General features: G+C 38.4%; 1 protein-coding gene across 1 annotated transcript; it reads right to left on the bottom strand.

The window, feature by feature from the left end:
• Nucleotides 1–160: 160 nt before the first annotated feature.
• LOC17895187 (midasin) lies at nucleotides 161–25,698 on the bottom strand. Its single transcript, XM_023787196.1, is given in 76 exon segments — nucleotides 161–371; nucleotides 471–599; nucleotides 703–981; nucleotides 1,065–3,080; nucleotides 3,161–3,367; nucleotides 3,461–3,595; nucleotides 3,677–3,955; nucleotides 4,037–4,255; nucleotides 4,337–4,495; nucleotides 4,587–4,808; nucleotides 4,906–5,139; nucleotides 5,233–5,435; nucleotides 5,537–5,631; nucleotides 5,707–5,864; nucleotides 6,009–6,165; nucleotides 6,254–6,322; nucleotides 6,457–6,570; nucleotides 6,652–6,734; nucleotides 6,812–6,924; nucleotides 7,058–7,133; nucleotides 7,258–7,422; nucleotides 7,494–7,624; nucleotides 7,711–7,792; nucleotides 7,886–8,005; nucleotides 8,092–8,316; nucleotides 8,392–8,493; nucleotides 8,615–8,797; nucleotides 8,880–9,059; nucleotides 9,148–9,297; nucleotides 9,402–9,515; nucleotides 9,603–9,757; nucleotides 9,867–9,990; nucleotides 10,118–10,207; nucleotides 10,293–10,434; nucleotides 10,677–10,762; nucleotides 10,861–10,946; nucleotides 11,014–11,149; nucleotides 11,264–11,512; nucleotides 11,586–11,659; nucleotides 11,977–12,042; nucleotides 12,127–12,304; nucleotides 12,397–14,765; nucleotides 14,858–15,065; nucleotides 15,168–15,332; nucleotides 15,460–15,525; nucleotides 15,600–15,689; nucleotides 15,770–15,870; nucleotides 15,952–16,050; nucleotides 16,168–16,309; nucleotides 16,502–16,575; nucleotides 16,716–16,866; nucleotides 17,315–17,369; nucleotides 17,457–17,650; nucleotides 17,890–18,195; nucleotides 18,287–18,385; nucleotides 18,481–18,688; nucleotides 18,813–18,835; nucleotides 19,061–20,707; nucleotides 20,709–20,780; nucleotides 20,907–21,029; nucleotides 21,108–21,281; nucleotides 21,363–21,419; nucleotides 21,494–21,613; nucleotides 21,831–21,900; nucleotides 21,982–22,081; nucleotides 22,153–22,275; nucleotides 22,723–22,801; nucleotides 22,960–23,079; nucleotides 23,176–23,285; nucleotides 23,467–23,822; nucleotides 23,914–24,185; nucleotides 24,285–24,372; nucleotides 24,515–24,756; nucleotides 24,759–24,842; nucleotides 25,164–25,274; nucleotides 25,479–25,698. Coding segments are annotated over 75 exon segments (16,110 nt in total). The 5' UTR covers nucleotides 25,269–25,274; nucleotides 25,479–25,698; the 3' UTR covers nucleotides 161–338.

Raw genomic sequence — 25,698 nt, 5'->3', positions numbered from 1 at the left:
TTTGTGAAAGATCCTCCTGTCATGGTTCCCGTAGATAAACCCAACAGCGACTGTGAACAAGAACTGTGTACTTAAAAATACGTTTTCAAGTCCAGTTTAAAATACACAAACCAAATTGCCTGTAATAATAGTTGTGTGTATTCCAAAGAGAAGAGAAGAGAAGAGAAGAGGGTCTTTTTACATATATATATATATAAAGATATTGTAGCAATTACAACATTTGTGGTCTGATGTGAATAACTTAGGTCCTTGCATATAATGTATCTATACAAGTCTTGTTTACAAGCTAAGCTAAGTTAAGTTTTATAGGCCTCGACCCTTTCTCTCCCAGTAAGTGTTCAGTCCCGCGAGCTTTGCATCAGCTCGAACCACTGCGAAAACAAAAGGAAAAGTTGTCAGATTTATGAGTATTTGACAGTGTTTTCTTCTTTCCCTAACAGAGAAGAAAAAAACAGAGAAGAGTTAGTTACCTGTCTCAAGACATCACCAAGTGTTCTGGGTAAGGCTTCTATGTCTCTCAGCACAATGTAGTACGGGAAGGGGAAGGAATCCATGTAATTCATTCTCTTAAAAGGATTGTTACCATCACATACAAAGTCCTGATTAGGAGGAAAGAAAAAGAAAGAGAAAACTTTAAAACCATGACGACAGCTACTAATTTCAATCTAAGCCATAGATAGGAAGAAAACGAATTGGACATACCGCTATATCCAGAACGGATTGCTCAGCATCATCAAGAAGAAGATATACCACCATACGTTTCTTTTGGAGAAAGTGTCTGACAGATCGTTTCAATTTCTCTCGTTCATGGAACTTTCCATCGCCGATGATTAGTACAAGTTGTTGAAGCGGGTTGCTCCCATATGACTGTCGTCTTGTGCTGGCCAAATTCTCTAGCATTTCATTCATGTTTCTCAGAAGATTGACGACTGGTTCATCTTCAATGAGATTTTCTTGTTTAAATGTTAAACTTGAGATCATCTGCATCACATTAACGAGATATAAAGAAGGAGATGATAATCCACATTGCGACACATGGGAATACAAGATTTGAGTTTACTAACCTTAATGCCGGATTCCGTGGTGAAGGACTGACAAAAATCATGTAACATCTTTATGTTTCCTTGCCTCCCGAAGCTTGCAACAGCCAAACTTCCCATCTCAAGCTGTGACATAGCTCGGCACACAGTAGCCAAAGCTCTAATTGCAAAATCACCACATCCACTTTCCGACATGCTACGTGAATCATCCACAGCAATAACAACTTGGTAATCACGCTTGTTTGGTTTTGTCCTCCTCAACCAAATTTTATCTTTCCGATAGTGACTTGCTATGTACGGAATAACCTTTTTCATGTTGATCCTTTTACCCGTTTTGTAATCACCACTGAGCTTGCTACCAAGTGTGGGTTCTAAGATAAGACGTAGTTGCTCAGCCAGCTCCTGAGACGGTTTTGCAGTAAGCAACTCACATCTCCTCCATAGAACAACAGCATTACTTCTGGCATCTGGATCTTCCTCATTATCCTGCTTGTTTTCAGGGTCGTTATCAGTCACCTGCATGTGGTCCAGATTACATGCATCATCCCCCACGAAAGTATTGTCGACAGAGACCATAGAGTCCATCCTGCTGTTACCATCACCAAAATTATGAATAGGAGAATTCTCTTGGTGGGTCCTGTCTGTATCTGGTTCTTGCACCTGTTCAACAATGTTATTACCAATCGACGGTTGCGACTGGACAGCAGGTTTGTTTTCGGGGTTCATGTCATCAATATCCATCGGAGAGACTTCGTCCTGCTTACCTGCGAGTTTTTCTTCCTCAGGTTCCCCCTCTCTCATATTTGCGTTCACTTGCTCAGGCAACGCAGGTCCTAGAGCTTGTGAAGTTCCTGCATCAAACTGAGAAGCATATCCATATTCACTAGCCTCGGGGTCTTCCATCTCATTTTCAGCCTCTTGTTTTTCTCCAAGGTCTGACGAGATTCTAACTCTTTCTTTCCACTCCTTCAATGCATCACCAACGTTCCTATAAGGATTCACCTTGGTTTGTTGAGTAGTAGATGACTGGTTTTGAGGAAATTCCATCTTTGGTATGTTATCCGTCAATGTCTCACCACTGGCCAAGCTAGTCATCATGAGGTTCATCTCAGTGTTACTACCTGAAGGCAGATCCATTGATTCCGTGAGTTCATCCGTAACATTAGTAGCAGACAAATTTTCTTCTGGTGCTGTACTTCCTGCGCCCAACACATTAGATCCATGGGGATTTTGTGAACCAGACTCCACGCCAGAAATATTATCATTAGAGAGGTTAGGTTTCATGTCTTCGGACATTACTTCTTTTCCTTGTATTGGTTCCGTTTCTGGTTTCTGTTCAAGATCATTTCCAGGTTCTTCTTTTTGGGGTGATCCACACACATCTTCATCCCCAGCCTCCATTTTTTCCTCTGACGGTTCTTGATCATTTTCACCTTCTTCAGGATGCTTTTGATCTTCTGGACAAAGTTCTTCCTGCCGATCTGCATCTTCCTTTTCGACCTCCTCTGTTTCATCAATCTCCATGTCATCATTAACTTGTTCATTGCCCACATCAGAAGAAGTTAGTCCAGGTGGATCTGCAAGTTCTTCTTCCTTGGTCTGGATTTTATCTTCTACATTTTCTGTATCATCAAAACTATCCTGATCCCCATTCTCTTCGTTTCCTTTGTCCGGTTTTTCTGAAGTATCGGACTCCTCAGGCTCATCAGCAGGGTCAACACCATCATCTTTGGCTCGTAGCTCCCTTGATCTTGTGTCCTTGTCAGCTATAGATGGTCCAGATTCATTCTTCTCATTCATATTTTCTTCCTCATCCTCTTCATCCTTGTTCCATGGTTTTTCATCAGCTTTTTCTGCATCAGATCCCGCATTTCCTATTGCAGAATCCAACTGCTCATCCTCACTTTCCCCGTCTTCCTTGTCTTCTTCTTCTTCATCCTCACTAACGCTGTATTCTTTGCCATCAAATTCGTCACTCATCTCAATGCCTTTGTTTTTACCCACATCATCTGGAGTATCTTGCTCTTTCTGTTCCTCTTCCTGCAAAGGCAAACGGAAAAAAAATCCATTGGTATGCAAAATTCAGGATGAGTGGCAGTAAGGAAAGAGACAATATAAACCTTGTTATCTGTGCCAAGCAGCTGATCTTCATCTTCTATTTCGTCACTTACATCTTTCGCTCCCACACCATCTCCCATACCAGTACCTTTTGCAGCTTCCGATTTGTCAGCTTTAGAGCCATCATCTTCATCATTTTTGGAGATGCCAAATCCTTTTGTAAATAGATCAGCAAGAACACTAGCAAGGACATGGGTTATCAATGACACCTACAGATCAAAATTGAAAGCACAAATTATATCCAGTTAACGAAGAAGTTGGGTAATCTCTTCACACTAACTAACATGCTTGATAAAACATACCGTTTTACTTATAGCCAAAAACTCTTTGAGGTAACAGTCACCAAAGCTCAATAAAAGATCCAAAAATGCTTGAAGTTGCTTCAACTGGTCTCCAACACAAGCTGAAAGGACGCCTGATGAGTTCAGCACTTGTTCCTGTGAAGATATATAACAGCCTCAGTTTAAACACAAGCTTGAAAATAACATCCCATAATTCAGAAGACAATCCAAACTTACGATGGAACCAGATGTTTCTGAAAGCAGTTTACATAGGTTATCAAGGTTCAAGTCATTTTCTGCCTTCTTAAACAGACTATCCCATGTAGCAATATTCCCTTCCTCTTCCTGAGAAACACTTCCGTCTTTATAAGAGCAAAGCTTTCCAATCACATCCTTAACATTTGCAAATGTACTTGCAAGATTTTCTTCAAGAAATAATTGTTCCTTGGGTTTCTTTCCAGTTGATTGACCTCCCACGTTAAGCAAACAGTTCAGATTTTCAGCAAGCAATTTCCCCTGCATTAAACACAGTTTTAATTTGCTAGGCTAGCATCTGGAAAAAGGTAAACAGAATCCACTAAGGTTTAATAGGGATACCTCTTTAAACACGGGGTGAAATTGACTGAGAAGAACGTCTCTAGCATAGCTTTTCTCATTGTCTTCACAGAAAGTTGAAACTTGATTCTCAAGGTCCGTAAGTTGGTCAAAGTTGTGGCGTAGCAGCTGAACCATATGCTGTGTGACAAACTGATTAAGACAGCTACTTGGTGTGATGATTAAACCGTTGCTATCAAGTAGAAGCCTATCTAGTGAAGCCTGATGAAAAACCACATATTCAGACTCTTGCAAGAAATGACAGACCAGTAAGATTTAAAAGAAGACTAAAGATTTCTGCACCTTAGAGTTTTGAGCGATGGGAATTAGCTTTTCTATAAAGCTGAGCAAGCTCTGTGATGAGGTTTTCACAGCTTGACAGGAGTCCAAATGTGTACTCCCAACTGTTCTCAGTAAGGCCGACTCCTCAAGAAGCATTGAATTAATGTTATCAAAGAGTTGCTGCCATATCACAACAAAGAAGCTGCTTAACCCAGTGTTGTTGCAACAGACGTTCCGGTGCACATAATTCAAGCTAAAAAGATGAAAATACCTTCTGTAGCCACAAGCAATTGAAGATTGCACGTTGATTTTGGGGAAAACTAAACACAGAATTGTCCTTTCTGTCTGCACCAATTGAATCCCCCAGTAATTTTGCCAAAGATAAAACACATTGGCGAAAGCGGTTTAGAAGTTCGGCAAAGCCATAAGCAGAATTTCTTTGCTGCCGTTGTATTTCCACAAGATGGTTGACAAATGAGATGGACCGCTTAACCTGTTAACATAGAAAAATTTAGTACAAGTTCGAAACAACTGGTTTAAAAATAAGACACAGAGAACCCCTGATAAAAGCTACTAGCTCCAAAGCCTACCTGCTCAGATGTAACATCTGAGTGTTTTCGGTCAATATTTAACATAAGTTGCATTGAAGCCAAACTCTTAAAGTAAAACTCATTTGCCACTTTCCACTCAACCAGTGAATTTTCCTTCTTTTGATCTTCTACAGCCTTGGAAGGATGCATGCTACTTTGGATATGTTTTAGCAGCAACAGATGCTTTGGGTCATATGCTGGCTGATAAAGCAACCCTTTAAAGTGATTTGACATCTATAAAAGAAGATCATTAGAGAATATAGTTCATCAATAAATAAAGCATAACTAGAAACACAAACAGAAACTGACAAGCAAAAGTATTTTTACCTCTACATTTTCAAACTTGTGTTTCTGCAAACCACTACTTTCTAATAACTTGAGAAGTTCAAAAAAGGCCCTCTTCTTTGCAACATCTCTGTCACTGTTTCTCCATAGATCTGAACATCCAGCTATAGTTTCACCAATCCTAGCAACTGTACTCCACAAAATTTTCCAATCACCCTGATAGACAGGGGAAGAACACTGATGCTCTGCAAAGATATTATGCAAGCTTAAGAATATGCAGACTCCCCAAAAATTGGGGGATACGACCAATTGAACCAGATAGAAACAAGAGTGAATATAAACGAACCTTCACCCTTCAGCAATGTTTCAAAGTGCATTTCTTGGTGAAAGCTTCGTACCGATTCCTTTAATTTATCACACCAGACAGCATACCAAGAAGACCTACCAAGAAAAAGGGTTCAGCATCCATAAATTTCTAACAATGCACACCGAAAGGTACCAGATCCAAATGTATACCTGTCATTTGATTGTTCCGCATCTAAAGCACTAACTAGAACCTCGATCCTCATGTCGGATGCTCCATTAATAAGATCTGGACCTAGTAGAGGGAGAAACTGAGCTTGTTCCTTCGCTAGGTCTGGCCTAACAAGCATTACAGGGAGCCGCAACATGTCCTTCTCAAAAATAAAAGATGCCATTTCGAAAACTCTTTAATAAGGTTCGATTTCCACTCATATAAGGGCATAGACATAACTGAGTGTCGTGTGTTTATTTAATAACCCCCAGAAAATGAAAAAGAAGAGTCAACAATTACTTACAGTAAACTTCTGTACCAGTTTCTTGATCTTCTGCCTGGTTCTTTTAGTGGTCTCATTGGACAAATAATTATCTGGCCTCTCCCACCGACAAAGTTTTAGAACCTCCTTTAGCTCAGCTTCAACATTTCTTCTATTCAACTCTAACTGCTCCATTACACTGGTAAAAGAAATTTAAATTGAGAACACTACCCTGGTGAAACAATCTAGAACTGATAAACTCAAGACAGATTTGGAAAGGAGCTTACACCGGTAGGAACTGAATATAGAAACCAAATATATTGTAGCAAATTTCCACCTTCCTCTTGTGTGAATTACTGTCAAAGTAAAAGCAGAAGTTAAAAGGCAAAAGAAAAAAACAGTGGAGGAGCAACCAACTGTGACGACTGAAGTAAATAAATGAAACGGAAGAAGAATAGAAGAAAGAAGAAATCAGGTGATAACAGCTAACCTTGAATATATCCCCAACGAATTACCCATACTTAATTGAAAAAGGAAGCAAAAGAGAAGCTGAAGACGTCTCCTAAATTCACCAAGATTTGACGTTTCAATGAACTCCACCAAACTGCAACAAAAATATCTGTAAGATGACTGAATACTTGCAAGAATGCCAATGTAACCACCACAAAATTCGTGTGGCGCACACCTTTGTGAAATAGACTCGTTTTCATGTTCTGAAAGTTCAACACCATCCTTCTGAAACAGAACTGAAAACAAAGGGAGCCATAACTGCAACGAGAAAAAATAAATGTTACCCATAATACTACTTTTGTTCATAACAATAAAATTTTTCTAAGTATACCAACCTTCCTAGCGTTTAGTTCATACTGATCCTGAACCTCATCAAGCAATGTAGGCCAGCGCTCAAATTCCATCTTCTGCCAAGAGCTTGCGAGATAAATAATTGGCTCCAAAAGATCTGTGTGACCCAAAAGAAAAACACATACAACACAATGTAACGCCTGATAATATAATTAATGGACGGAACAAATGGTATGACTAATTGATGAGAGTCCAGGATCAACCCAGTGTAAGAAGATTAAACTCCATACCAGAGATGGGCAATTTACATCCCTCTTCCTGTAACTTGTGAACCTTGCAGAGCAGAAATTGCAACCCTGATAGAGCCTTCACAATCATATGGCAAACAAGAAAGTAATGGTTTAGTAAATTAATGCATGTGATGAACTAACAAAAAAAAAGTTAACACAGTGATGGCGATGCAAAGAAATTTGTTCTGAGGGTATATTACCTTTGCCAGAGGAGTTCTTGAGGGAATATCCAAGAGCATCCGAATTACATCAGAAAGTTTCTGAAGACCAGGATGGTCCTCCCGTTCTTGCAATAGAGAAGTAATTCTCTGTTGAAGTGCAGCAAGAAATTTTACCATTTTCCCTAGCTCAGGACCATCAAAGTCCTATAAAAGAGACTGTCAGAACAAAGGCGGGCGTAAAATTAAGAGCAGATGAACTTAAAAGCTTCGCAGACCTTGTAAAAATTATATTTACTGGCAGACTGATAGTTTGAAGTGAAGGTTCTTTTGTTTTCCAAGCAAAGACGAAGCAAGTGTTCTGGAACAAGTTTTGCATCCAAGCTCGATGTAAATAAACCCCTCAGACCTGGAATCAAGAGATAATCCAGTAATAGAATTAATAAAATGAATTTTAACCACATTAAACAATAGAGAGAAATAGTGTCGGATCACCTTTGATCATATTGACTCCAAGTTCATAGGAATCAGTGAATGAATCCAGCCTTCTACTGTCAGTAATACAGAATCTTCCAGACTGAATAGAAATAATTCTTCTTAGATACAAGAGAACTGCGACAGGGCCTGATGCAACAATTGCAGTTAATATAGAAGCGGTTGTATACAATACCTTTTCAGAGAGGTCACAGAAACCAAATAGCTCATTATGTGTGCTATATATACTATCCAGATGCTCCTCTATCAAGTCCCAGTCATCCTCCAAATTTTCCTCATCCTGGTCAACATGTGTCTGTGGAGAGCAAAAGAAAATCATAAGTCTTATGATAAACAAGAGAATTTACAAGTTCCAGTAGACCATAAGAGTGAAGGGTTTACCGTATCCTTCATATCATCATCAGCCATATACTCTTGCCACTCTGAGAAACTATCATTTGGGAAATACTTGCCAAGGGCAGATATATCTACTTCCATGACACTCTCGATTTTGAAGTCACGGGAACGAAATTTGTACAGCCCAGGAAGATTGTCAGCCTTTGTTTTTGCTTGAAACTTCATCTCCATCCAAATTCTCGCCAATTCAAAATATATTTTATCCAATAACTGCGGATAGAACTCTTGCGACATTAGATAACTTATTAGCATATTCAAATGCATACAACTAAGCAAGTATTTTACCTCAAAAGAAGCTTCATCCATTAGCGCCGTATTTGCAACAAATTGCAAAACACGAGCATGCAAATTTTTATAGAGAGTAATTTTGAGCTGGAACTCAGAGGCCTACAATAACAAAAAAAAAACATAAAAAGTATACATGAGTAGATTTCAAAATTCGGACAACCTTTATCATTAGGTGAACGGAAATATGAATGGAAATTCAGGAAATCATAAGAAACGTTACTTTTCTTGAATCTTCTGCACTTGAAACAGAGATAAGTTTGTTCAGCAAGCCAACATCCAAACCTAAGGACTTAGCACGAGAATCTGCACCATGAGAGAGGTGCAGAGGTGGCAAACATTCGATGTAGGAAGTTGAAGCTAAGGAGGAGCCCCTTGGAAATCTCATTAAGGCATAAATTGTTTCCTACCAGGTACAAGAAGTCATTAAGTTTCACTACATGAAATAATATGTTCAAACATTTTTGAAAAAGAAGACAGTTAAGTACCATGACTGAGTCAACCATGTCTATGTCAAATCTGTTGAGAAGTTTTCCCAAGAGAGCACCAGATACAAAGAGTGATAAACCCAGTTTCATCTCGTATACTGAAACTTGAATTGGCTGAGTTATATCAACATATTCAGAGTAGTCATTGGACAGCCGATCAATAAATGATGTTGCTGTCTCCTGCAAAATCCAAGGATTTGAGATTTGTAAATGAAGCTTGATGGCTAATGCAAAAAGAATACAAATGACAGTCATGCGATAAACATACCTGCCAGTTGAAAACCTGCTCAACAACCTGATTCCAATCAAGCACTTCAATATCATTGACCAGACTTATGGGACGTATGAGAAATCCAGCAAACTCATCCAGCGCTCTTCTTAAATCCTGGTACTTTTGAGGATCAGAGCGAAAAATAACCTGTTCCAGAAAAAGAAAAAGAAAAGTGAGCATGGAGAAATAGGATAGGGCACATAATAATCACACAGCCAAGAGGGAAAAAAGCTACGGTAGCTACTATATACCTTTCTTTGCAAATTTTTATGCTCAGTTTTGAGCTTATATAACATATGTTCACTTCTTTCGTCATTGTCTCCAGAGTAAAGCAAACCAGACAGATACTCACATTCTCCCCGTACCTGGTAATACATTGATATAGGCCAATAAAAAAAGAAGACAATATGCAACTGCTATTGTGAAGCTACACAATGCGAAAGAAAAACCACCTTAATGTTTAGCTCAAGTGATGAAATTTTCTCTTCTAGTTCCAACAGTTTGCAAGTGATCCTTACGGCGGGATCTATAACATCTAAACTATTTAAAAGATGGAAGCGTAGTCCTCCAAGATAAAGCCACGCCAAGCCAAGATTGGAGTAGAATTCTACAGAAGTTGGGCAAAAAACTGTAAAAATTAATTACAACCATCGACGGAGGTTTACCTTGCCAAGATTCGAACTATTACAGCTTATATATAAACTATATAACATTACCATTTGATGAGCACTCAGAATAAAGATGTTTAGCTAATGGTCCGACAAATGAGTTAGTAACGGATTTCAATTTCTGATGGCTTGATGAGCCAATCAGGGAGATGAGAAACTGTATGCCATCCATCTGCATAATGGAAAAGAGAAGCGTAAACTTGGAGATGTAGCTATGTTTAACATAGAAACTAAACTATTAAGAAGATTTTTTTCAAGGAGGATACGAAGAACTGAAAATATAATCTTTAGAATCATACCTTGTTCTGCTTCTTCTCAATTGCATGAAATGCAGACTTAATTGCCACAAACCTTTCTGGCTTAAATGACTTTTGGTGCGTATATATAATCTACAAAGGTGAAATCAAAATTAAAAAATTGCACAGAAGGCCAAGAAACAAAATAGACTTTTCAAATTTATTACGATTTCAATACCTGTTGGAAAAGGGAACGTGCTATTGACATTAGCGAACCAGGCATCTCTTGATAAGGTTGTGAGCTTTTCCATAGTTGTCGTGAAGCAGAAAGAAGTTTCATTGATTGAACGGGATAATCCTTAACAGAAAATACATTTTCCCTGCATAAAACATGATTAAAAAGGAGCTTGAACCACAGTTTCCCATCATCAAATATCAAAAGTGCATTATCGTAAAGAGGCATTGCAGTCAAGGTACAATGTATGTAGCATATGAGTGTTAGATATATCAAACTGCAAGGAAAAGTATGGAACGTAAAACATGCTCATAGTTTATCAGAAGAAGAGAGCTGCTAAACAAAATAAAAAGATCTCAAACATCATAATAGAGATACATCTCTTACAGAATCTGAGCAACGATAGCTGTTTTCACAGGCTGAATCAACATAGAAGGTGATAGAATCTGACGGTTGCCAGTGTCTGAGATATGCTGTAGGCCACGTAAAACATGATATGAGAGAAAGATGTTACAAACTGCGCAATATAAGTAATGTGTGAACAAAAGTATTTTAGTTTAGTATCTAATACCATGAGACCAATTTGACTATTTTTCCACAGAACAGAATGCCACCAATACCACATCTCGAGAACAAATCCAGTAATTTTGGTGTCCACTGCAACATAACCAAAATTAATCAGCCAGTTCACCTTCGTACACAGAAAAATAATTGAATATCCAACCTCCTAGTTCAGAGGCATGTGCATCAATCTCCCACATGAGTTTTTGATGAGCTACAAGAGTCTGTGGAGGCCTTGCTGAGGATAAAGAATATTCTAGAGCCGGTTTAAGTAGTAGTTTTCGAATGGCCACAAGATCCTGCAAACCAAAAAATGTTATAGCGGTAAACAGGATAATGACTTTAACCAGGGTTTTACAAAGAGTAGTTATCACATGCACATCTTATCCATCAAATTTCAAATATCCACTAACCTGATGTTCAGTAGGTGGAGCCACCAAGAAGTGCTGAAGTGCAGAAAGTAACTCTACATCTAAAGAACAACTTTCACTGTTAGCTATAACACATATCTTCACCCAACTGCTAAAGCCAGACCCTGTAGCCACAATCTCAGGGCAGAAAACGCAGCAGGCGGCATATTTATTTTTCGTGTTATCATTCTCACTGAAACCAATTCTATCTTTCAGTCTCTTCTTCTCTAGTTTCAGCCTCTCCATAAACGTCTGGTGATGATGATTAATTGTTAGCAGCAGATAGAGACATCTCATTACACACAGCAGAATAAAGAAAACAGACCTGGTAGATCTCATCCAGCTGAACAGCAGAATCTACGTCATCTTTGTCACCAATGTAGGATGAAATGCAAAGACCTACATATTTTGGAAGGAAAAAGAAGAGAAATACAACAATGTGAAAATCACATCACAACAGCTTCGATATTGTCAGTGGGTTTCCTTTCAGCTTAGACTTCTCATAATATTCATAAGCTAGTAGTTCACAGAAGAAGTTTTGAAAAAGGGCAATCCCAAAAGGATAACAAAAGATCACTATTTCTCGGTATTCTACAGAGTCAAAGAATTATGATTCTGTTTCATATACTTCTACGTTAAACCACAACAGTCAATAATGCCTTAGTTGACACGTAAAACGAAACAAAAATGAGCAAACATTCATTAGGGAGAGTTACCTTCCAACGCAAGCAAACATAATTCAGGGCCAGAATATGCAATGGCTTTGGTAAGATGATCATTTCCTGCTAAAACCAACAACTATGAGAAGAGAGTTTGATTTCTCTACAAATCAAATGTTATAGAATAGAACGTTTAAAATATCAAACCTTGTTCACATGATTCTGGTTTCAATGGCCATACTGTGCTGCAGAGCTGTAGAAATTCCTGCTGCTTATGGAACAACTCTGCGGATACCGGCAAAGACGGATGGCCCCCGTAAGCCCATAGCAAAGACTTTTCTGGGTGACCATGCACAACTATATTGTTAATATTTTTGCTTTCCTCCTATAGAAAAAAGGCAATGATATTATTCAGCAAGCAGTATGATAATTTGAGGAAAGATATAAAAAAATGGTATTACTATAAGGTAGGCTTACCAGAACCACTTGGACTTCTTCAGGAAAAGAAGTATGCATTTTTTTGATAGCTTTTATCAGTGACCAAAAGGAAAACAATAAATACTCATCTGAAGAAGAGACCAAAGCAGACCAAAAGAATGAATGTTTTTCAATAACTTCGGTGTATAATTGAATCAACACACTGAAAGAAGGTGATCCAACAATTTCGCAAAGAAATTTCTTCTCTAATGCGCGAAGCGACTCCAAAAAGCGAGTAAAAGAGGATACATCGGTCTGGTTGTAGTTACTCTCTGCAAGCCATTGCTGATAGGAAAGCCGAAGAACACTAATAGAGTTGAGAGACTCAAAGAGGGGTTTACTGTAAGGTTTGGATTGGTCACTTGATGCAGCTATATCAATCAATTTGGAGGACAACATAGGAATTGGAACAGCCTCTGGATCCAATTTGCAGAGGGATTTCAGATTTTTCCGACATCTAGATATATGATTCCAGATTGGATGGTCGAACTCATCCTTCAACATATTGAGAAAACTCAGCAAAAACGGACAATATTGTTGCAGCCTAGAACCAATCCAACTAAACCACACAAGATAAAGTTGAATATCCTCTTCGGTTGCTTGTTCCATTGTCCAGTTGGCAGCAAATAATAGCATTTTTGAAGCCAAATCGTTTTCAAATTTTGCTGCATTTGGTGCACAGGTTGACCCAATTACGGCTTTAGGAAACAAGATTTGTTTCAATGTCCGAGAATCAGTCGTATAAATTATTCTCTGTTCCCCAGCAGCCAACTCCCTATCTCTCAATTTGACATTGTAGCTTATTTTAGACTGATGTGATGCATACTGAGCTCCTAAGAACTCCAGATACATGCAATTCTGTCTTACTGTTGTTTCTCTCGAGTACCATGTCAAGTCTCTCAAGTTGAAAGGCTTTGGCCATCCTCCAGGCAGGCACATAATTGAATCATGCTCAGAAACTTCAATATCTGACAAATATGTATCTCGCACAAAATCAACAATTTCTTTTCCATCAGTTACCCCAAGAGAAGAGAGATAGATGTGGTCCCAACTTAGCTGTAAGCTCCACAGAAGTTGATTACCATTCCTGAGCAGCAGTTGGAAGAGTTGAACCCACTGTTCAAGCTCAAGATAGGTGATCCGCACACTAAAATTTTGACCATTTAGCCATGCATGAACATGTGCTTTGGCCATGGAAGTAACCAGCTTATAACCTGGAATACCTGACAGAGCAAGAAACCTTTCCACACCTCTCAGCACAAGCTCTTCAGAGTTAGAGCCTTCCTCATTGAGCTGCCAATGTGGCCCCATCATAAATACCTCAACACCTCTATTCCTCATTGCTCTTGATACCTCCCCAAATTTTGGATTTACAGACAGGAACAAACGAAAATTTGGGTGCGGAACAACAGTGACAGGTTCACCATTAATAATCCCACATTCATTAATAGTGATGGTTCCACACGGTTCCACTAAAGAGTTGATCCTATCAAGTACCGTGGGATTACAGAGATTAGCATTTTCGAGGACAACCCACTCTCCATTTTCTATTGCCTTTATCAGCATTCCAGTCACCCATTCAAATTTCTTAGACTGCTTTTCCTTATGACTTTGCAGCTTCAGTATTGTCTTCATTATTTGGTCCATACACTCTTTTGACCAACTAACAGGCAACATACTTTCTTCTAGTACCTGTATCAGATATTCTACAATCTCGATTAATTTAGAGAGTGTGCCGGAGTCGTTCAAGAAGGATGCAGGGTTCTCCAAGAGAGAGGATGCAATCTTATATAAATAGGAAAGCCAACTGGAAACTAAGCCACTCCTATTGCTAAAAACGGCCTCCTGGGAAGACTGTGATAACAGGCTGTTATACTCATCAACAAGATGCTCAACTCGAGTGACTACCAATCTGAAATTACGCAAGGCATTGTACTGCTCAAAGCATCCGAGTAGATCAGAGCTGTCAGTCGCAGATGAAAGATTCAATTCATTAAGAGGAAATCCCGTTAAATGAGCTAATAGTCTGATCACCGACGTCTTTCCAGATGACGATGGTCCGACTAGGATGCACAGCCATTTATTCTGCACACAATGTGCAACAGCTTCCAGATTTTGACGGATTTCAGGTAAAATCTTCAACTGGTCACCGGAAATATTAGACTGAGTCAAATTCCGTTTAATAGCAGCAGTTCCAACAACTAAGTACCCAGGATTTAGCTGAACTCGAGGATAAGGATTTATAGACGGATTTTTATCAAAAATAGCCTTGTAGATACTTAGAACTTCTTTGCGGTCAGTTGCGGTACGCATTCTTTGAACATACAGAACATTGAGAAAGCTTTCAACTTCTAAGTCATGTACTGTCTCTGAAACGACACGAGAACTCAATTTAGCCTACGCAACAACTGTCACCTGGATAAAATGCAAATATGAAAATTTTCAATTAACTAGCTACTACCTTGCATAAACTGGCATGATCTGATCACATCACGTAGATTGAATTCCCATGGTGAGCCATCGTGACCAAACTTTTGATACAACATAGTACCATCATGTAACTGTCTATTGAGAGCAATAAGCTTTGAAAGCAATGGACTGGGAATAGATGGGTAAAGGGAGCGACAGATGAAGAGGTAATCATCTTCCACTAACTCGTCCACATAAACCTGAAAACATTTGAGGCGGAGTTGTTGAAATTTTTACTTTAAATTATAATAAAAAATTTGGTCATGAGCATCCCTGACCAGGAAACAAATAGCGGAACATACTTTTGTGAATCGGTTAAGAAAAGACTTGGGAAGACCTTTCCTGCCACCACCTTGAGACGAAGGATTCTGACATGCAAAAACTCTAAAGGTTGAGGGGCAGTCAAAGGTACAGCCCAATTCTGGGATGAAGACTTGAGCACGATGATCCAAAATAGCATTCAAACCCTGGAAAGATATATATATTCTTAATAACCTTCACTAGAATAATATATGTTGAAAAGAAAACAATATTTAACATGTTCTAGCATAGGAGAAGTTCTAAAGAAATAAATCTATTGGCTTGTTGGCTTACCTCTAGAACTGATTGTGGGGCAAGGTTCAGTTCATCTAACAAAACCCAGGAGCCTTCTTTAAGAGCCTGTATAAAAGACCATAATTAAAGGTCTGCAATTTTAAAACTGATACATACTTTAGCATTAGACATTCTTTAACCTGCAAGAGAATTCCATCAGACCACGCAAACTTCATGTCCTCATCGCTTTCAACAGGTAAATCTGATCCCAGCAAATCCATCATGTCAGTCTGCATCAGAAGAACCAAAGTTTAGTACCCAACAGCCCAAGTAGCATACACAGTATTAATGCTTGGTGAAGAAATCGAACCTGCTCCGATAGATTTATGCGCACAACCTTGTGTCCAGAATATTTTCCCAACGCCATTATCAGACTTGTTTTTCCAACACCAGGGCTACCTTCTAATAAAACTGAAACGGTAAAATAATCCAATATTAAAGCCAAACATCGATCAAACAACTACCAATATAACCAGAATTAATGAGACATACTTGGTTTTGAAAGCTGCATTGCACGCAATACTCTCAAGACATTCCTGCGGGTGGTTGGTGCTAAGAACTCGAATCCACCAATCTCAGGATTTTCATCACCTGAACAGGCAAGTTGTAAGTTCCAAACAAAATATTATGAAATGTCTATAATTACGGTTGCTATACTTCCGACAATATAAATATATCCTTTGCAGAAAAAGACAGCGAGTAGCTCACCTTTACTTATGTAAAAAGGATCAATGCCAAACATATCCTCCTGTAGAACACTCTTACTTTCTTCACAAATTGCTTTGGTATCACCCCAGCCATATTGCTCCATTTTTGAAGGTTCCAACGGGAGTGTATCGCTAGCGAAAATCTGAACCAGAAAAGTCAGATGCTCAGATTGATACACACATGATGAGACTTTCGTAGTCGAACAACGAGCATCACTATGAGTGAAGGGACTAAAGAAAATATGAGTAAACGTTTTTATTATATAGCAACGAGTTTAGTTGCCAAAAAACAACATAAATAAAGAGAAACATTGGAATATCAAGATTCAAATTACCTCAAGTTGTTGTAATAGGAAACTGAAGCATTTTTCTCTCAGATCTTTACCATCTCTCCCAGAGAAACCAGTTCCTTACAAAATATAAATAATATTGGTTCCAAAATCAGCTGATGATGTAGTTATATACAGTTGAATGCCCAAACTCTACCAATCCCACGAAAGAAACAGGTACACAACAATACAGAAAATTTAGAATATCGGAAAGACCTACCAAGACTTAGACCATCAAGTAACACAAGGAATGCTCCGTGAAGAATAGCAGATGCTGGTCCTAAATTCTCATTTATCACGTTAACAAAGGCAACCCAAGAGAGGAGATCTCTAACAGTAAGCGTTCTCCCAGTCTGCAACCTGTTAAACCACTGCAGCAAATAATACTACACTGAATCTATTGACTTACAAAACATATAATACAGTATCATATAATGTTGTGTTGACATAAGTATAATTATAGTTACAACGCTCTGAACATTTTGTGCCCGATGAGAGAGAGCATGGAAAAGAAAGAGATGGTATAGAGACAAGATTACAAGAAAAAGACAGACCAGATAGTGAAGCAGGTGCTCAATGATATCACACGATTTTATGAATCCCCAAAACTAAAACTAATGATCCAGCAATCAAATGGTTTTCAAACAGCATAAGACATTGGTATGTGTGGTCATGTCATGTTTATAAACAACACTCTGTAGACACTATAAATAATAAAGGAATTCAAGCTTCTATAGAATAAACCTCAGAGCAAGTATTACTTTAGATTGCAGAATTTGAGTAGAAAATAGATTTAAGGGAAATAGAAAGAGAAACTACCTCCCAGAAGTTGATAATGGGATCTACGATATTAGATTCTTTTGTACTGGAAAGGCTACAAAAACAAAAAAGACTAACAGGAATTAGCAACAAGATATCTATTGACAAGTATCCTTTTGAGCAATTTAGAGAGACCACACACCCAAAAGAAGCAATACTTCTGAGCTCCTCTGTATCTGTAATAGGGGGAACCCATATCTCAGTAAAACGGTTGCGAAGCGCAGGTGACAATTCCTTCTTTCCGTAATCACCACCCGGGTTCATGGTGGCAAGAACGAAAAAGTCTTCATGAGCTACAACTTCCTCTAAGACAGGGCCACCTTTCTCAGCTAACGACTACAAAGATAAAGCGAATACAATAACATATGAGTGAAAAATTAAACAGACTCAGAAACATACAAAGAGAATGAAGACCAGCATGAAAAAATTGATGAAAATGAAAGCAGGGTTTTAATGAAATGATTAAAACATCAGTAAAATGGTAACTGTTTGCATGGCCTAATCACAAGCATGCTTTAACAATGCCCCATCTCTTTTCTCTCACATGCATAATCTAGTAAACAAAAAATACTCACCAATTTCCTGCCTGGCTCCAACACACTATTCAGTCTTTCTAATACACTGTCATCAGCCAAAGATATCTCATCCACAAGAATGATATTTCCAGCTTTCATTGCTTCCACAAGGGGACCATCTTGCCACACAAAAATTGCACGCCACTTTTGATACAGCATCACCATATTGTTCCTTATCTTCTCAAGAACATCAACATCCTGCGGTGTGACGGCTTCTCCTATTCCTGAATCATTTTTGTACTTCTTCAGAACTGCTTCTATTGATTTAATCAACGATTCAGCTTTATCAATATCTGCAGACTTTTCCTGCACATACCATGTTCAAAAAAATTAGCATCTTGATTGAGAGAAAGACCGGTGAAATACCAACATCAATGGTGGGTACTGGGATACTAACAATATCTTTGCCAAAAGGCACTAATGCCTGAGAGAGCTCCAAGACTTGATTCTCATATTCTGTGACTAATTTCGATCTGTCTCTCACAGGAAAGAACCCCTAAGAAAGAGGCTGACATTAGAAATTGTAAACGAAAGAAGTAACAATGTAGCATTGGAGTCCGGAAAATATAAGAAGCAAAAAGATAAGCTTACACCAAGGAAATCAGATGATTCTGTATATTGATGACAGTTAAGGATGTGCAATATTTTCCTCTCAACACCGCTAAGTATTTCGCAGATGGTTGTTTTTCCACCTCCAGTGTCACCAACAAGAAGAACAGGCTCGCGCAGTTTATAAGAACGGCTGATGAGATAAAATAGTCTCTGCATACTTTGAGTCCAGGTGATTTTTCTGTTTTGCCTATATAAAAATTGAAGATAATAGCACTATAAGATTCAGCCCAGACTGTGTCAAAGATAAAACAAACTACCTCGGAAAAAAAATGATTCAGTAATCGAAAAATTAGGAGGGGAAAGGCATTTACATGGAATCCAACCTTGGCAAATCCTGGGGTAAGAAAACAAAAGCAAACCATTATTTATATCAGAATAATGTAAGAGATAGCAAAACTTTGTACTGATGCAGTAATAGTAAAACTTAATAAGAATGCAGTAAAATAATCTGAGAATGAAGATAAGTGGCTTTGAAAGTGTAAAGAAAACATGACATGCTGTTCCATCAATTATCTGAAAAGAATTTAAGAAATGTTTCAAACTAAATAACATAACTTACCATTTTGTACATATCATCTTTAGCAAGATTGACACGGAAATGTTTCTCGAGCACCTCTTGAACAACTACTTTCTCAGTGTCATCACGCAGCCTTTCTGCAAGGATGTAATACCCTTCTCTGGCTAGTTCTTCATTAGAAGTACCGTTATAAGTCCTGAAACGATTTGCCCACCGGAATAAATCTCTGGGAGTTATATATCCCTGTTTGCCAGCAAAAGCTTTGCTACTCTGCCTATTGCGTTGCAGGTCTTTCATCACTTCAACCATTTTTGAAGCATGACTGTTTGCAATACTACACTTGCTAGAAAGAATTTCACTCAATTCATCTTGTGGAATTTCATCAACATGAATCTCAACAAACCGGTTGCGAAAAGCTCGAGACAGTATTTTGCGTCCACCATATAAAGTAGGAGGGTTCTGTGTAGCGAAGAGCATAAAATTAGGATGCGCCGAAATTGTTTCACACAGCTCAGGCACAAAAAGCTCCCTATTGTCATCAAGGAGTCTGTTTAGTGCCTCTAAGACATCAGATGGAGCCAAATTAAGTTCATCCAAGACAATCCAATGCCCACCCCTGACAGCCTTCACCAACGCTCCTTCATGAAATACAAGCTTCCCTGAAGAATCACTTATATAGGAACCTAAATATTCTTGGATATCAGTCTGCTCATGATTATTGATTCGGACAAATTTGTTTCCACTTATTGCTGCAAGATATTTAACAAGGCTTGTTTTTCCACTGGATGTTGGTCCTTGTAAGAGAACAGGATATCTTTTAATAAAAATAGCATGCGCCAAATGATTAAGGTGTTCAGTTACACTCTTCGTCTTAACATAATTGTCATTAGAACTGCCTTTTAATTCTCCCAAATATCTTTCAAGTGGTTGGCCTCGGATGTTTTCCCCTGAGATACGTTTTATCATTGGTTCCATGATTTTAGCACTGGAAGCATCCAATAAGGAGAGGAAAAACATGGAAAATCCATCGTATAATGCTTTCTGAAATCCGCCAATACCTTCTGCTTTTATCGCATATTCTAGCGCACGGTAAAGAGACCTTAAGCTATATTGTGGCTTCTGATTGGCACCATCCTGCAAGCTTTCTTCAGATAACCTTTTAGCTTCTTTATAAAAGCAAACAATGTTGCCTACTAACTTACTGTCAGATTCACGTCCACCTAAAAATCGCCTCACGAATATCTCCAGGTCATCATCACATAAGTCATCATCCACAGCATACTCTGTAAATCTGCTTCGGAATGAGAATGGCAAGTCTCGCTTACCAGCATCTGTGGCTGGATTCATACAGGCAAACAAACGGAAATTCCGATGTCTGGGAATGTCCTTTACATCCCCTCTCTCAGCTAAACAAAGTGATCCTCTCACTCCTTCAAGAACACCAATCAGCCTGCCCAATATCTCCGGTGGGGCTAAGTTCACCTCATCTAGTAAAACCCAGTGCCCCTCCCTGAGGGCAGTCACAAACGCACCCTCAACAAAGGTAAAAACCATTCCACCAGAACGCATCTGTTCTTCAATATTCTTCACTTTTCTCGACAGACACGCCCAGTTTTTTATCACTTCGGGTTTCTTCCTCTTTCTACTAGATTCAGACAATTTTTCCATGCCATTAATAGTTTGCATTAAAACCAGTCAAAAATGTTTTCCACTTCTTGGCTCTAAAATAGTATTGCAGCCATTTCATAGGTTCTGCATCATCCTGGATACCAAAAGCGAAGAGTACTCATTACTCGAGGAAAATGCTAAATTCATTCCAAAACATATCTGGTGAGGAATGAGTGCAGGAGGAAATCTACGAGTGACTAAATTTTAAATGTAAAGGTACCTTCAACTTCGAATCTCTTGCCAATTCACTGAATTCATTGTACAGCATTGTGCACAGAAGCTTTGCATCAATAGGCTTAAAACCTCCCAATAGATCAACTATATCACTTTGCTGGCTCAAATTCTGAAGAAAAGTAACTAAGAAATTATAGAAACACACTACGATAAATAAATCACTAAAAGAATGTATGTCAAAACATACCAAAACAATGAGTTTCTGTCCGATCCAGTGTGCAAGATTTTGAACTAGTGTTGTTTTCCCAGTCCCTGTTTCTCCTACTAAGAGAACTGGCTCGTTGTACTCGACAGAGCGAGCTATTTTCTCAAGTAACCGTGTAGATGTGCGTGTTTCAACAAACCTCGATCGATCATGTGACTTAAAAAAACCAACAGATCAATAAGAGGCTTTAATAGATGAATAATTGTATCAGAAAGAAGAAGATTGTTATAAACTAACCGCAGCTTCACCAAGTTGAAGAGAAACTCTGCCAATTTTTAGAATCCCAGAAAATTCCTGCCAGTTCATTGAATAATTAGAAAACAATCTCAAGGCAGCAAGCTAAAACACTGTTAAGGAGACTAAGGTACCTGAATTGGGGGCTTATGCTGAAATTCTGGAACGGCGACATTCCAGATGTTAGCCAAAATGTTACTTACTGTCACTCGGTTTTTCGTTGACATATAAGGCGCACAGAATATATCTGCTGCCTGAGGAAAAAGCACAAACGCCAAATTAATAAAGAAATATTAGACAACCATTATCAATGGCCTCTTAAGGTGGTTGTTAAGCAAGAGCCATTGATTTTTGTCTCTTATTTAAGAGCAAAAAATCAATGGTTCTTATTAAGAGCCACCTTACGAAACCATTGATAATGGTGCTCTTAGAATAAGAGACTAACACAAGCAAACATTAAAGAAAACGGACCTCCTGATAAATTGCATGGCCATCGTAGGAGGACAGGCCATGAACCCGTTGACACCACTTGAGCAGATCTCTGGAAATGATAACCATTCAAAAAGAATAGAATGACCAATCTATTAGCAACAAGAAATTTCATTCATAGATATATGCCTACCTCAGTGAAAATCTACTTGGAGAACTGAAAGTAACTGAGTTTTCAGTTGTTGAACCAGAAAATTGGGGACGAAGAGCAGAGTTGACGGTTTCAAATGTTTCTGCAAAGATGGAATAGTTTCACTGTTAGTACAGATTCCATGTAAAGGTGCGTATGTCAAGAGGAACCTACCAATAAGTTTCTCTGCAACAGGACCCAGGTTTTGATACCGAACTTTCAGGATACTTTGCAAGCTTTCATCATCTGGTGGATAAACAACAATTCTCCTCCATAGAGGACTTAACGAATTTCCAGCTACATAAAAGAAAAACAAATAGTTATAAGACCTCGTAAGAGCTTTAGTGTTGCAAACATCAACAAAATTGGATATTTAATCTATCATGCACTTGCTAGGTTGGTTATTTGCAAAACGGCCATGTTAATTAATCACTATATCAGCTTTTTTAACGGGGAACAATAGCCAGCATGAATATTGATTATAACAGCCGTTTATTGAGCCTCTAATCCCATTGGCATTTGGTTTTATGCTTCAAGCAATAAACTCCCTAAAGTTGCAGGTTTCAAGTTTATCCAACTAAAATACCCTTCGACCTAATTTGCAACCACGTCACCCTAGATCACATTAACTGTAGCAAGATCACAGTTATCATGGCCCTTCCAAATGCTGAGTGGATGCAGAACTAGACCAACGAAAATGCAAATATCTAAGCTGTCAAACCAATCAGTGTCCGCAAGACATACCTTCCCTGATGTGTGACACACTGCATTCGGGTGTTGATATAGTTGAAAACAGTTGGAAACTCTCCGCTATTCGTATCTCCTGAAAGCAGATTAAAAGTTAAGAAGCTCTGAAACTTGAATAAAAATCTCTCGAGTAAACAATACAAGTACCTAAAACAGAGTTATTCAAAAGGGGAGGTGCCCTACAATAATTTCCATATAGGATAAGTAACAGAGCAGCAAAAAGAGAGTGTATACCTCTCCTTGACTGGTAACGAATGAGCAAGACCCTCCCAACAAAGGTGACAAGACTAGGGGAACATCTGATGGAGCTTTGTCTATGTCCTCAAGAACCACCCAGGAACCATTCATAATAGCCTGCCAAGATGGAAAAACCCAAAAATATTAAATTTACAGTAGGAGGATGGATAGATACCAAAAAATAGGCTGCCATCTGAATTCCATTCCACAAACCTGGGTAAGTGAGCCAGGCTGCCATCTGAACTCGCCAGGTTGATCAGTACACACATAAGTGCCAACCAACGTTTTCCCATCAAGTTGATCATCCATGTGGATATATACAACTATCAAAATTAAAAGAGAGGCATAAATAGAAACAATGGAAATACTCAACCATGCACAGCAACATCCAAAGATAGTTTTTTTATATTTTCCCTTCCAGTAAAGTAGAAAGTTCCTTGAACCCAAGGAACTAAAAAATTATTTCAGACCCAATATACGTAGATATTAAAATTATAAACATACCATCGTTACAAGTTTCATCAGCCAACTTCCTAATGAGGGCAGACTTTCCAGAGCCCGAAGGACCATACAGAAGAACAGGTCGCTTTTGACTAACAGCCAATGAGACCATTTCAAAAGATTTCTTCACCCTAGAGTGGATTTCAAATTGTTCAGATTTGACATCTCCAACCGACCAGGTGTCCAGCTTCCGAATCTTCAACAATGGCTCATTTGCTTCTAACCTTGCTGATTGTCGCTTGTGAACCCCAGGTACAAGGGTACTAAATTGTTGCAAAGACCTCAACACTGTGTACGTAGGCAATTGAATGTATAATCCAGCCTTTTCTATTTCTATATCCTGACAAATTTCCTCCCAGCTGAATATATCAAAGAAAATAAAACCTTAGAAACTAAACTTCAGACAAAAAGTGAATTAAAAAGTCTTGGGTATAGCTAAAAATGGATTACCGCAGCAAGCACGAAAGTGCTTCTTCCGCTTCAAAACCAAAACATCCTGCTACTCTGTCACTGCATCTCAAAACAACAGAAAGAATTTGAATCCCACACCACACAGAATCTCGATGCTTTCCCAAGAAATGCCTTTTTCGTCTACGACATTCTGAAAGCCTTTTCATGGAGTCCAAGTAACAAGACCAATCCCACAACTTAGAGAAAACCTCAGGTATAATGACGAGAAAACGATATGATACTCGAAGACAAAGAAAGTACGCAGCTGCAGCCTGATCCAGGGGAAAAATAACAGATAAGCATACTAACAACGTCATATAATTTACATATGATGCTCTGATACCAATAAACGTCAAAGACAACAAGCATACCTCCTCCTTCTGCGACTTAGAAACTATTTCTTTCACAAGAATTCGCTCGTATGGTGGTGGAGCTTCCTTAAAATAACTTAAAATAGACCTAAAATTTAAGAAAGCTTCTATTAGGAGACTGTTTTTACTAACCCAAACATAACTTCTTTTCAGATTTCTTAGCTTTATTACTGGTTCACATCACTAATTTCATCTTGCATAGGCAAAATAAAGTAAACGAGTCATCTTACCCTAGCAAAGACGTATTCAAATGAAGCGCACGACTGAAGGCCAAGCAAGCACACTCGTGAAGCTCCAACCTTTGTCCACGCCGAACATAAAAATCGATCACACTAATACCTTCCTTCATAGCAATATCCAAAACTGATGAAACATCATCCGAGTAGTCAGTACTTGACTTTAGATCACCCACTATATGAACAAGACCCACCACTCTATCTACAACCCTTCTTATAATTGGAAGGAAAGAATAAAAACCAATGGAACTGTAAACTCCAGGTGAAGAAACACATCCGATAAAGCATTAATCACCTCTTCGTTATCCACCACTTCACCTCCCTAAACAACCAAAAACAAAAACTTTCAAAACAAACTCAAAACCAAAACTGCAACCATAAAGACAAAAACTTTCAAAACAAACTCAAAATCAAAATTGCAACCATAAAGACAAAAACTTTCAAAACAAACTCAAAACCAAAATTGCAGCCATAAAGACAAAAACTTTCAAACCAAACTCAAAACCAAAATTGCAACCATAAAGACAAAAACTTTCAAAAAAAACTCAAAACCAAAATTGCAACCATAAAGACAAAAACTTTCAAAGCAAAACTCAAAACCAAAATTCTGGGTCACATTTAGTAACAATCACTAAGACTTTACCTTGCTGAGAATCGAACTGAAGACTGGAAAAGCTGCCACCTTGGGACAACGTTCAGAAAAAGTCTCCAAGGCAAGTTTAAGGTTGAAACTCCCATCAATAGCCATTGAAACCTGTTGACAGATAGAGATAGAGTAAGCAATTATGGTTTATTTGTAACGCCGATCAATTTTGATACAAAAAAACAAAAAATGGGTGAAAAATTAGGTTCATCGTGTCTTTGCTTAAAAACTCAAAATTAAGACAATGATACTTGATATTGACACAAAGAGTTGTGAAAGGAAGTAACATATCTAAGGGATTAGAAGAAATATTACGTTTAGGTAACGAAAGCTATAGATGGGACGTTGAGAGCTAAGGATGAAGAAGAAAACGAACAAGGCGCAGTCACAGAATGAAGGAAGGGTTTAAAGCTTTCTAAGGTTTTTGTTTAACAGTCAAAAGGGCGGTATGGGTTATTTGCTAAATGAACCCCTTATGTTTACCAATATTGTAAATGCAACCACTATATTTTCTTTAGAAGCAGAAAAGCCCCTC

Source organism: Capsella rubella, unplaced genomic scaffold (genome assembly GCF_000375325.1).
Source record: "Capsella rubella cultivar Monte Gargano unplaced genomic scaffold, Caprub1_0 scaffold_2, whole genome shotgun sequence".
Taxonomy (NCBI): Eukaryota; Viridiplantae; Streptophyta; class Magnoliopsida; order Brassicales; family Brassicaceae; genus Capsella; species Capsella rubella.
This window is presented reverse-complemented; position numbering and strand designations above follow the sequence as displayed.